The sequence below is a fragment of the Homalodisca vitripennis genome, chromosome 3 (genome assembly GCF_021130785.1).
Source record: "Homalodisca vitripennis isolate AUS2020 chromosome 3, UT_GWSS_2.1, whole genome shotgun sequence".
Taxonomy (NCBI): Eukaryota; Metazoa; Arthropoda; class Insecta; order Hemiptera; family Cicadellidae; genus Homalodisca; species Homalodisca vitripennis.
The window spans coordinates 115,930,868-115,944,619 of record NC_060209.1 but is presented as its reverse complement, the minus strand read 5'-3'; the positions used below and the strand labels follow the sequence as shown (position 1 = coordinate 115,944,619).

At 34.3% G+C, this 13,752-nt stretch overlaps 1 protein-coding gene across 1 annotated transcript in view; it reads left to right on the top strand.

Moving 5' to 3' along the window:
* The window catches only part of LOC124357366 (pseudouridylate synthase 7 homolog), a 54,475-nt gene that overhangs the window by 29,214 nt on the left and 11,509 nt on the right, over positions 1-13,752 (top strand). The window contains exons 9-10 of the mRNA XM_046809092.1: positions 516-600; positions 11,854-12,010. Coding sequence (XP_046665048.1) covers positions 516-600; positions 11,854-12,010 — 242 coding nt within the window. The remainder of the gene's footprint in view (positions 1-515; positions 601-11,853; positions 12,011-13,752) is intronic.

Genomic DNA, 13,752 nt, shown 5'->3' with positions numbered 1-13,752 from the left:
GAATCAAGAATCGATTAAAAATAAAATCTCAATCAGATTCGAGATTTGAACATTCTGGATCTGCCTATCACTACTAGGTTTATAAGATACTGTGTTATTGTTATTCACACCCAGTCAGAAATTCTAGTTTAGTTTTCACGTCGAGTTTGAACCAACAAATTTAGTTTTACCTCAGATCAACAAATATATACCAAGTAATATATTGTGTTATGTGATTATACTTTGAAACTACTGTATTGTATAATTTCTTGTTTTATACTAATATGATTTAAAATTGCATCAATTTGTAAATTTTCTTGGGTTAATATTAAACTGTGATTTGAAAAATGTTTTCAAACCTGAACATCAAAAATTTAAAATAGTTAAATGAACTAAAGACAACTTATTATTGTTTATATAATGAATAAGATCATATATCAATATTAAATCAATATTAAAGATCAGAAAAATGTTAGTGTAGTTTATGTGGTGAAAAAGTTTTGCCACAGTTAATTGTATGCTATATGTGATTCTAGCAATTGCTGTTGGTAATTATTCCTACAAGTGGGAAAATTTGCGGCTTGGAGACCTGAACGGAAACAGATTCAAAATAGTTCTCAGGTAATACAATGTAATGTTAATTTAATTAATTTGGCTGTGACATATGTTAGTCATTGTGATTAATCAATTATTAAGCATCATGTCTAGTTATGAATACAGATACTAGTCAAATGTCTAGTTATTAGTAAGTAATAGATTAATCAGTTGTACAAAATAGCTAACACAATTTAGCTAAAGTAGTAGTAGTCCTAGGAAAATAATAATTTTAAACAGATTATGAAAAATAATTAAATCAAGTTGGTCAAAGTAATAATTTCAGGATGGTGGGGGAAGTCATGTGACACAATGGCTTCGTGAAGTGACCTACCCAACCTGAACCGACCAAAACGTAACATTACCAAAATATAACCAAACGTAACCTAACCTAATAATATGACAAATATATTTTCAACAAGTAGCAGTCCATTGCCACATGTAGGTTTTAAATGCATGTTTATCTATAAAATGTAAACTCTTTTACACCTGAGGAAGAGGGTAGATTTCAATCATCGATATTAGTGTTACACATTTTGTTACTTATAACAAAATTAAATGTTTAAAATCATATTATCCTCTTAAACCATCCATCATCAGTAACTAACTTAAAACAAAGAACTAAACTAATGGTTGGTTGGAGTAATAAGTAAAGCATGATTAACCCTTCAAGCTGGTTTGACGTGTATAAAACGTCATCCCAAAAGTGTAGTCAGCTGCGGTTTGACGTGTATTTAACGTCATGACGACATTCCGTCATGTGGTGAAACCTGTCGTTATTTTGGTGAACTATATCGGACTCGGGCTATATGGAATACGTTGTCTATGAGTTGGTCGATCTTTTGCAGCTGTTTGCAGTCGAAAATGAGTGCGACAGAGACAGCTGTATTGTTTACAAAACTGAGCATCTGACCTTGACATTGTGCGTACTCAGTTCGTTCGCGCCGGTGCAACTTGTTGCTATGCAATGCGTTCTGTTATTGTTGTCTTGTGTTTTTAATATTATTTTGTTAAATAATATAATGGCAAGCTACATTTTATAGTTATCCCAATCAGTGTTGTAACTTTAGAATCACGTAGGAGTGTGTATAACTTACATTTATAATGTAGGTTATTGTGAAATGTGCAGCAACATGTTGGGTATATACAGGGGTGCTGAAAAGTCCCGGGACGGTCTAATAACTTTTGAACTAATTACAATATAAGAACCAAAATTTACATCAAGCTTTTGCTCATATAAAACTATTATTTTATGTATTTCACCATGATATCCTGCTTATGGGGGACGTCCCGCTAGGGGTTGGTGAAAATTCTTAAATAGAAGAATAGGTCGAGTCGTACCATCAAATTAAAGCTCTTTTAATTAGAAACATTTTGGCGAAAATCTGACGTAAAACAGTTGACGCATTACAAAATGGCGGACATTCAAAGATTATAAAATACAGAATTTTTCAAATGCAAACATTCTGGTTGTTAGAGAAAACTGAGACACTTAATCTTTTATTTTACTTCTTTTACTTCAAATCACTTACCAAAACAGTTATAACAAATGTTCAAAGTGTTTGCCTTCAGTTTGCTGACAATATCACAATCGATTGTAGAACGCTGATATCGCATTGTTTAAAGCTTGGACAGGAACACCCTGAGCTTCTTTTACAATACGGTTTCTCAACTCATCCAAATTTTGAGGTTTTGTTTTAAACACTTTTTCTTTCAGGTAGCCCCAAAAGAAGTAGTCTAAAGGGGAATGTAATGTATGCGGGTCGACACTGTACTCTCTATGGGTCGGGAAGAATAATTAAACTACACATTTAGAGTAACATTGCTCTAGGACCGCTCGTAAAGGAACGGACGGGACGCGGAGGTTACATGACGGTGTCTGGTGGTGGACTCCGGGTGCGACTGCTGGCTGGCCAGCTTGGACCGTTGGTTGTAGGGTAGTGGCGTGATGTGACGTCACAGGAGAGCAGCCTATGAGCATTCTTTATTCTTTTAGACCACATCGTATGTTACATCGCCTGACAATACATACTGCCAACATCACTGGTGCAGACATTAAATATCACTATGGATACCTACCAACTTAGTACTTCTCACACTAAATACACTACAATCCTCCCCCTTAAATACATAAGTCCCCCTACAATTTTAGAAATTTATCAATTACAATTTGTTTTACAATTCTCCAATTTTAAATCAATTACAATGAATAAGAAAATTGACATTATACTCTTTTATTTTTGTAAGTATAGATTATAGAGAACAAAATACAAACTCAATATAATCATTTAACACAAATCACAAACACTTCAATCAAAACCAATAAATCAGAATATAGCAATTAATAACACATTGAATGAACACAATTAACAAATCGATAATAATAATGCTTAAACAATATTAATTATATACAAGTCACAATTGGGTTGTATTTACAAGTCCATTTTGACTAAAGGTTTACGATCCCTTAGTGGGTATCGTCTAACAGGTGTCATTTGTTTGGGTGAAACGCTGGAACTGTTATTGTTTACATTTGTACGTGGGGCTGGGGCTTTGCCCCTGAGCGTTTCTGTTTATTGTTATGGTTTTGCGGAGAGGGGGGCAAGGTCCGTTGCTAAAAGTACTGGCGACCTTGCGCTCGCTCTGTCCCGCGACTGTATATCGATCGTTTCCTGCGTGTGCTCTGTTGCCACGCTTGCGTCTGGGAGTCTAGGCATTGTTGACAAACTCAGACATTTCCGGACTACACTGTAAACCTACCAACTGGTCGATATGTCCGTTTCCACCTCATGCCCGTATTCAGTTCAACTAAATACGTGACTGGTCCTAATCGTGAAACTACCACAACCTGGTATCCACTTATTTCTACCTCTGTAATCTCTGGCTATGATTGGTTGTCCAATAGCTAACTGTCTAGTTTTACTACCCCTATAGTACAATCGTTGTTTTTCTTGATTATCTGACATTATTGCTTTAACATTTTGGGCGAATTAAATCTAACCTAGACTTTAGCGATCTGCCCAACATTAATTGAGCTGGCGATAGATTGGTAGTAGAATGCACTGTATTTCTATAAGTGAACAGGAAGTTACTCAAAGCTAATTCTAAATCCTTGGAATTATGAAGAGCTGTTTTCAATTTATTTTTAATAGTTTCTGACTGACCGTTCTGCCAAACCATTGTTTTCTGGGTGGTATGGTGGTGAAAACGTGTGTTTTGATACCATTTGACATCAAAAATTCTTTAAAACTCTTGACTGGTAAAAGGTGGTCCGTTGTCGGACACTATGTGGTCTACAATACCATACCTACTAAATAATTCCCTTAATTTCACAATCGTGTGAACAGCTGCCGTTGAAGCAACGGGCAACACCTCGGGCCACTTAGAGTACGCATCTTTTACCACCAAAAATAACTTGGACTGAAAAGGTCCAAAAAAATCAATATGAATTCGAGACCAAAACTCGTTCCGGAACATTCCAATGATGCAGGAAAGCCTTGGGCGGTTTTTGCTCGTTCCTCCAAAAAGGCTGCACAGCTGTTAGCTAGTTGTTCTATGTCCCGGTCGATATTAGGCCACCATACATATGCACGGGCTAATGCCTTCATGCGAACAATACCTATGTGTGAAGTATGCAATTCGTTCAGAATGTTTTATTCTGAACCTTTTAGGTATTACCACCCTGTACCCCCACATTAGGATTCCTTGCTCCAAGGTTAATTCCGACTGTCTAAATTTTCAAATGGCTTTAGATCTGGTTCAGTTACAATAGGCCAACCTAATTCTACATAGGATATTACCTTTTTAATTTCACTATCTACCATTGATTCTCTTTTTATGTCTACATAGCTTAATGGTATGTCATTTTCAGCTAAACACTGCAAATAGGTACCTATGACATTAATATTAAGGTCATCATCCGAGATTTTCATCTTTAATCTCACTATTTACAGGTAATCTAGATAAACCATCGGCATTGCCATGGTTTTGGGACTTAACATACACAATCTCATATTTGGAAACCACTTAAAAACAAAGCGTATCGTTGTAACCTACTGGCTGCGAAAGCAGGTAACCCTTTCTTTGGTCCAAAAATAGCCCTAAAGGCTTATGATCAGTCTTTAACAAAAAACTGTGTACCATATAAATATTGACTAAATTTCTTAACACCAAAATACAATGCTTAATGCTTCCTTATCTATTTGTGAATAGTTTTTCTCAGCGCTATTTAACACTCTACTTGCGAATGATATAGGTCTTTTCTGTACCGTCGTATTGAATCTGACTCAAAACTGATGCAATGCCATATGGGCTAGCATCACTGGCTACCACTAGTGGGTAATGGCAGGATCATAATGCGCTAAAACACTTCAGCAGAGATTAACTTTTGCTTAATCTCTTGTAGTGGCCTTCTTACATGCTAAATTAAATACAAAATCGGTATCCTTTCTTAACAACTGATACATTGGGGTTAAAATAGTGGATATCCTAGGAATGAAACGTGAATAGTAATTAACAAGAACCAAGGAAGGCTTTAAGCTGTGTCACATTTTGAGGTTCAGGTGCCTTGACAATTGCTTCAACCTTACTAGGTGCGGTATGCAACCCTTGTTTACTGATAACAAAACCTAAATATTCTAAACTGTCACAGAAAAATTTAACATTTGTTCTTGCTCACTGTGAACCCATTGTCCTTCAAGTCTTTTGACACACTAGTCTAAGTCCTATGCATGTGTTCCTCATTGTTTTTACCTGTTACTAGAATGTCATCTAAAAATACAGTTACCCCCGGGATACCTTGTAATGTTCGTTGTTCTATTATTCTCTGGAATATTCCCGGTGCTGAACTGATACCAAAACATAGGCGATTGTAAGCATACAATCCTTTGTGTGTGCTAATTGTACAATACGTTTGACTATCTACATCTAGTTTTAAGCTGCTGATAAGCTGAAGATAAATCTATTTTAGAGAATTTTTTCTCCGTTTTGTAGGCTGGCAAATATTTCTTCAATTTTCGGTAACGGGTGTCGGTCTACCCTCCAAGAAAGGATTTACAGTTATTTTATAATCCCCACAAATTCTTATTTTCCCATTAGCCTTAATAATTGGTACAATGGGAGTCCCCCATTCACTGGTATCTACTGGTGAAATAACGTTCTCTTGTTCTAGTCTAGTCAGCTCGGCTTCTACTTTTTTCTTTAAGTGTAAAAGGTAACGTCCTAGGTTTAAAGTATTTTGGTACTACATTTTCTTTTAACTTTAATTTAACTGGTGCACCCTTGAAACATCCCAACTTATCCGTAAATACATTTGGAAACTCATTGTACAGTAATTCTACTTGTTTGTTGTTGTTGACAACAGACGGATTGACAGATGTTTGTTTGTTTACCTCTACAGGTGTGTTGTGGCTTCCACTGACAGGCGTGCATGCGTCTGCCGCGCTGCCGCCTGCAGTTGGCACAACCCCCACCATGCTCGTGCGATCGCTGACTGTACATTGTTTTACATTACTAGGCACTCTAACTGTTAAATCTAATGCTTGCATCCAATCACGCCCTAACAAGGGATTAGCCCCATTAGCTACGATGTATAAAGCTAATTGTTTCTCTTTACCTTTATGTTGTACATTGACCATAACCTTACCTAAAGGCCTGATCTTTTCATGTGTATATGAACTTAATACTAAGCTAGTTGGATACATGTTTATATATTTCCTAACTTAGTCTTACAATCTTTTTCTGACATAACTGAAACACAAGCTCCACTATCGACTTCAAATACAATTTCCTTACTTTCCACTAATAACTGTACCGTTATTGGCTCAATTTTATTAATCTTAGTTTCTATTTCTTTAACCGTAAATAGATTGGAAATGTCATACACATCGTCATTGTCTTTATGTTTCCAGTGATTATCTGAACCGGACTCTGCTGATTCTTTACTTTCCTCTACATAGTGCTGCCTACCTTTATAAACATATTGCTTTTTATTGCTGTAAAACTGTTTTCCCTTTAGCTGAAAGCTCCTTAGACCTATTTGTAAAAACATTTGGTTTGTTTCTCATTAGGTTTGTTAACATAATTTTTTCGATCTACAAACTCTTTCAAGGTGTCCCTTCTTTTTACAATGATTACACGTGTACTCACGAAACCGACATTGCGATGCTGTGTGTGATCCTCGCTTGCCGCAACAATAGCAGGTGATGTCTCCCAGCGCCTTCCCGCCGTCCGATGACCGTCTCGCTGCGATGCTCGCCGCCTGTGTCCTTTTCGGTATCGACCCGCTGCTCTGCATCCGGTGAATACGTCCTCCTGCAGTTGTCATCTGGGCCGCCCCCTTCTCAGCAAATTCCATTGCAGTAGCTAGTTGCACGGCTTTTTTCATAAGTGAGGTTCTCCTCCCCGAGAAGTCCTTTTCTGTATCTGTTGGTCTCGCAGACCCCGCGACTAATCTGTCCCTTTAAGTAGTCTGGCAAATTTATCACCAAATTCACAATACTTAGATAACTGTTTTAAATGCACAATATAATCGCTAAACCGTTTCATGATCCAATTGATTCCGCCTACTAAATTTAAATCTTTCCGTGATAAAAGAAGGGCTTTGGGATGCAGATGATTCGCTATAGTGTCCACAATTTCCTTGTACGACTTGTCAGACGGTTTGTCTGGTGTAATTAAGTCTTTCAGTAACGTATAGGTCCTTACACCCCATAACTGTCAACAAAGTGCTTAGTTTTTCTTTGAATTATCGATATCATTACAATCAATAAAAAACTCAAATCTCTCTATATAAGACTGCCACGATTCTTCCGCACTATCAAAATAACCCATAGACCCGATAGTTGCCATTTTGTTTTCTTGTACACTCCGTAATAACTGTTTAAAAATGTCCCCGGTAAAAATAATCGTCTAACGGCATTAATTGCAACGATTAAAATCAGCTTGTGCGCTGCTTACACCAAGAATAGTTTATATCGATCGGCGTACCTTACTACTCCCGACCGTTGGAATGTCCGGAATGTCCTTGCACATTCGCGGTTATTGCACGTGTTCATTACGCTTGTTGCCCTTCCGCACTAAATCACTGTAATTCACTGTTGCAGTTGTTTTCCCTCGTCGCCACTGTAAGCGACGTTCCACTGTTGCAGTTGTTTTCCTCGTCGCCACTGTAATGTATGCGGGTCGACACTGTACTCTCTATGGGTCGGGAAGAATAATTAAACTACACATTTAGAGTAACATTGCTCTAGGACCGCTCGTAAAGGAACGGACGGGACGCGGAGGTTACATGACGGTGTCTGGTGGTGGACTCCGGGTGGACTGCTGGCTGGCCAGCTTGGACCGTTGGTTGTAGGGTAGTGGCGTGATGTGACGTCACAGGAGAGCAGCCTATGACATTCCTTTATTCTTTTAGACCACATCGTATGTTACATCGCCTGACAATACATACTGCCAACATCACTGGTGCAGACATTAAATATCACTATGGATACCTACCAACTTAGTACTTCTCTCACACTAAATACACTACAGGGGACAAATCTGGAGAACGGGCAGGCTATTCTATTGTTCCCCTTCTACCAATCCACTTATGTGGAAAGACATTGTCTAAAAAATGTCTTACATGTAAGCCATAATGTGGAGGGGCTCCATCTTGCTGAAACCAGATATTTTCATTAAACAGATGTCTTACCTCATCACATGATCTAATACGGTCACCAAACCCGCGCATCATTAATAAAGTTATTCTTTCTCTCTCGGAAAGCGCCATAGCAAAATAAACTAGCACTACTGAAACTACTTGCAAAATTAGGGCTTGAAGACTTCTAAGTGACTGAGTTGATAAAACAACTGTATCTGTCAGCTGGCAATTTCATTGTTGTCTTTTTGGTCTTGTTTGCTCCAGCTGATTACCTTCCAGATAAGGAAGGTAATAACCTTACCTGCTGATAAGGAATTTCCAGATAAACAATGCGATATCAGCGTTCTACAATCGATTGGGATATTGTCAGCAAACTGAAGGCAAACACTTTGAACATTTGTTATAACTGTTTTGGTAAGTGATTTGAAGTAAAAGAAGTAAAATAAAAGATTAAGTGTCTCAGTTTTCCCTAACAACCAGAATGTTTACATTTGAAAAATTCTGTATTTTATAATCTTTGAGTGTCCGCCATTTTGTAATGCGTCAACTGTTTTACGTCAGATTTTCGCCAAAATGTTTCTAATTAAAAGAGCTTTAATTTGATGTACGACTCGACCTATGCTTCTATTTAAGAATTTTCACCAACCCCTAGCGGGACGTCCCCCATAAGCAGGATATCATGGTGAAATACATAAAATAATAGTTTTATATGAGCAAAAGCTTGATGTAAATTTTGGTTCTTATATTGTTATTAGTTCAAAAGTTATTAGACCGTCCCGGGACTTTTCAGCACCCCAGTATATCTTTGTTTGGTTAGAGTGAGGTTATTTTCGGGAGTGTTATTGCATTTAATTTTTCTTTTTGTAATTCTAAAATGGCACGGTCAAGTGAAATAGATCGGTGGATAGATAGTGAAGCATTATTATCAGATGAATTCGAGGAAGATGAAATTGACTTCGCACAACAAGAGGTAGGCCTATAAATATAAATATAGGCCTGTAAATATAATTAGCTTTTAAATTTTATTATATATGCTTTTATATTGTAGTATACTTATTTCTTAACAATTTGGTAAAACAATTGTGTTGATAAAGTGTCTACAGCCCGAGAAAAAAGGTTTTTGTAAAAGCTTGCGAAAATATGGCGCGATCTGGAAAAATAGTCCCGCAGCAGGGTCCGGCTTGCATTTAAATACTCCCGCCTTGAAGAGTTAATCGCTCTAATCAACTTATGTGAGTTAAAGTGAATAATTGAGCATTATTTATTACTTTGACCAAAATCACTAGCTATTATACATAATGACTGGATATATGTAATAACTGGATTATTTACTTGGACTGTAAAGTATGTAATAAAAGGCTAACGATGCAAAAAATTGTAATTGGAAATCCTCGAAAACAATTTTTTAATACAATGAATTCCATATGATTTGGTTGTATATAACATATTTCCAATATAACAAATGTTGTTGAATTCCTTTCAAATGTAACAATCACGTTAAAAATACCCCCATGTTATAATTAATTGTTTTTGGTAATTTACTTTGACATTACAAATAACTGAGGGGAGAACAACCTCCATATCACAAATGTCCAACAAACCTGGAAAACCTGTACAAAAGTAACTAAATCCTGTTTAGTTGTAACACAGTTATTAAAAAACTGAATAATTTAGTGCTTTGACGCATGTCTCGACAAGAAAAAAAATAATATCTGCTTTTTCTTCTCTCCTCATCTAGCCATCTTTTGCAGTCTGCAGTTTCCTCATCAGGCAGTCTTTTGAGTCACTGTTCTTGTGTGTTGTTTGAAATTATGTAGAGATATTGAATCACCAAGGTGTTGATATTGTACACCATTCCAATTAATTAACATTTCATGTGTTTTTATTTAACTATTTGAGTGTGTAATAGCAGACCAAATTTCAAGTGTAAAGTGGAATGCGAAGGATGTTACTAGTTCTTTAATGGAATCTAAAAAAGAACAAATTAGACATTGCTCCCTCCACATTAGCAACAATAATTAAGAGTAAAGAGAAATACAGGGTTGAGTGTGGACTGCTTAACTTTGTAAAACGATTAAGCAAGGTAAAAACATGTGTAAAACAGATGTTAACCTCTGAGATATTCATTACATTGAGATTCTCATTCAGTTTTAAGATCCCCTCTCAAGTGAATAGTACTTTCATTTAACTTTAATATAACAAACCCTATTCTTAAGAATAACCCAATACAAAAAAATTGTCTTGGACACTTGAGAATTGTTGCATTGAGACTTGTATTGTAGCCAATTATATAAGACTTATATAACACTTCAAGGTACCTATATTTAAAAAACCACCATCATTATTATTTAATTTTTCAACTCTTTTAGAGAGTATGATGGGAATACATGTAAAATAAACTTTATTTTTTACAAATAGTGAGCGTGTATATATAGGCACACTGTATTTGCTGAGTGAAGACATAGCAAATGTCTTGCATATTTGAATGCCTATTGGGTACAACAAAAATTATGTACTCCATACTGAGGTTTAAAATTGTTTAAAAAATCTTAACCCTAACCACGTATTATTAAGTGTGCATAGCAATTATAATTCAGCTCTAGAAGGATTAATAAATGAAGTTTATGTACAAATTAACTTACAGTTTTGTTTATTCAGATGACTAACAACCAAGTAACTTTACATTCTTTTGATTTAGTTATATAGAAACAAAATTAATATTTAAATTTATTTTACTTGTACACGAGAATTCTAAATAATAATTGTCTACCATTCGTAGTGTAATAAATTTTGTTTGCCAGAAGCATTTGGACAAGCAAGTACAGTGAGTCGAAGTTAACACTCATACTGAATTTAACTTTTACCTAGTTATTTTACTTCAAATAAAAATAAAAATAATAATTAGTGTATTAATAATAGATTAAATATAAATAGTATATTATTTTATTTGCTAAATGTTTTGTATAGCATAATGATAATGTTTACAAAATGTTAAAACAATATAAATAATATTAACTCTTTTTACTTTTGTACTATAATTATATCGCAATTTTCTTAATTTTTTTTAACAGGGAATTTTTTTTTTCTTAAAAAAATTGAAATTATTTAAACCAAATATTTTATCATTTTATGGCAATCACAATACACTCTTGCTGTGGACACTTGTGAAAGAGGCTAGTCAGACCCAGCGCAAAAATTATAAATTCAAATTTGCATAACCTATTTGCAAATAATTTTAAGTTTATTTAACAAAATGCAATGGTTTCTCATATTGTAAAACTATGCATGTAATGATATTTCAAAATTAAATTTGATAAAAACATTGTTGTAAATTGTTATTATTTCTTTTACAGGATAGTATCATAGGATGCTGGATCTTTCGAAAAGGTCTTTCTAAAACACCTATTTAAAAAATTAGAAAAATTCAACCCAATATTGTAAAACCTTTAACAACATTCAGAAATTTTATGTACCCTACCATTTATTTTTTAAAACAGTAGCTAATCTTCAGTAAAATTATTCTACATTAAGTAAAAGTATTATGTAACTGAAAGTAAAATACATTAAGTCATAATATAATCAAATAAAAATGTACTGCTTTATATAATTTTTGTAATGCTATTTATTGATAATTTTAGGCATATTAAAGCCAGTGACTCAGTAATAGAGGAAGCAGTGCACCAATTTAAGACAACTGGCTTCATCAACTATTTTGGTCTCCAAAGATTTGGCCAATCAGCCTTAGTTCCTACATACACTATCGGGAAAGCCATTCTCAAAAATGACTGGAAGTTGGTAAGATTATATTGAACTCATTTCACTCATTGAGGTAGTAGTTATTTAAGTCCCTGCAGGACCGATGGCAGCTGTTAATTTATGTGAAAGTGTAAGAGTTTGGTTATATAGTAATAACCTTTTTGTTTTATAATAGACCAATGAAATCTGAAACATTGTTTAAAATAAATGTTCTTCTATATTGTTATATACAATCTAAATTAACAAAACATTCTATTTAAAAATATTTAAATAGGCTATATACAAAATTTATTTAAGTTCTTTATAAAAATCATTACTTGAAATAAACAATTTTAAGTATGTATTTAGTATATTTTAGTAGTTGATATTGTTTTATACACAGAGAAAAATAATTAATCCAATATCTAAAAAAATCATGTCACACCAAAGTCAATCATAGTTTTCTTTTATTGCAAGATTCATAGTTAATAACAATGAATTAAACAAAGTAATGCACTCTTTTCATAGTACGTAAATAAGTAGTAGTATTTACATAGTTTACTGTTCTTTCTTTAGTAATTTACTACAGTAAAAATAAGCATTGAAACCATTTTGCACAACAACAAAGGTTCAGTGGCACTTGTCATTGTTCACATAGCCTTCATTATCACTTATTATTATACTCATAATCACTCTACAAAACCTTATCAATTTTAGAATCATGCAAGTTTTCACAAATTGTCATTATACGTAATGTAAACAAACTCAGACAATACAGTGAACAGTTGATAACAAGTGAAACAAACAGTAGAAATAAAAAAAATCAGGTTAGCAACACTAATAAAAATTCAATAATTTGGTTAGTTGTTGCATTTAAGGACTTGTAAGGAACATCCCAATGGCATCTAGTGGAAATACGGCGAAATAAGTTAACAGTTTAAAGTTAGTGCAGACCACGTAACCAGTACATTACTCAGTATTCAGTCCTGGCCTTTAACTTGACCCATAGGGGTATACACACGTTTTGTAACCAGAATGAGTGAATACCTCAATGGGTTAAGTTAAAGTGTGAATTTGGTATTGTTAATATTAGAGAGATTTGTCAAAATCTAACTATTTTATATCAATTTTGATAGGAATACAGTTTAGCCTGGATAATTTAAACTTCCAGAAACCATAACAAAATTTAATCACTCAAAAATTTTAATGATAAGTGTCTTGAAAGGGTTGAATAAATCATATTAATTTCATGATGTTTTATAATGAAATGAACAGAGTATTATACAAATGCAATAATCAAATATTTATGTAAAACTCTTTATGATGGATATTTTAATTTGTTACAGCACTTTACAAAAAATAAACATAGTGTACAATCTTATATAATAGATAATTTTGTTATTTTCATTGACACAATGCAACAGTGGTGATGCAAACAAACAAAATACATGAGTAAGAGCAGAATGGCCAACCGACCAGGAAAACGTGGGAATAAGTGGGAATTTAACAGATCGGAACACAACCGGAAATCTTCCTGTATAACAAGGAAAATTAAAAAAAACTACTCTTTCGTCCCAAGAACTTATAAAATCAAGACATAATTTGGCAGTTCCTTAAATTAGGAACTGATCTGTCTCGGAAACATATTTTACACAACGTAGTTCTTAAATTGTAAATGAAGATCCATCAGTCAATAAATTAATCAAAGTTCATTTTGTACAATGTACAGATTAGTGTCACCTTTATTAAACATTAAATAATTAAATAAAAATTCTGCATATATTACACAACGTAGTTCTTAA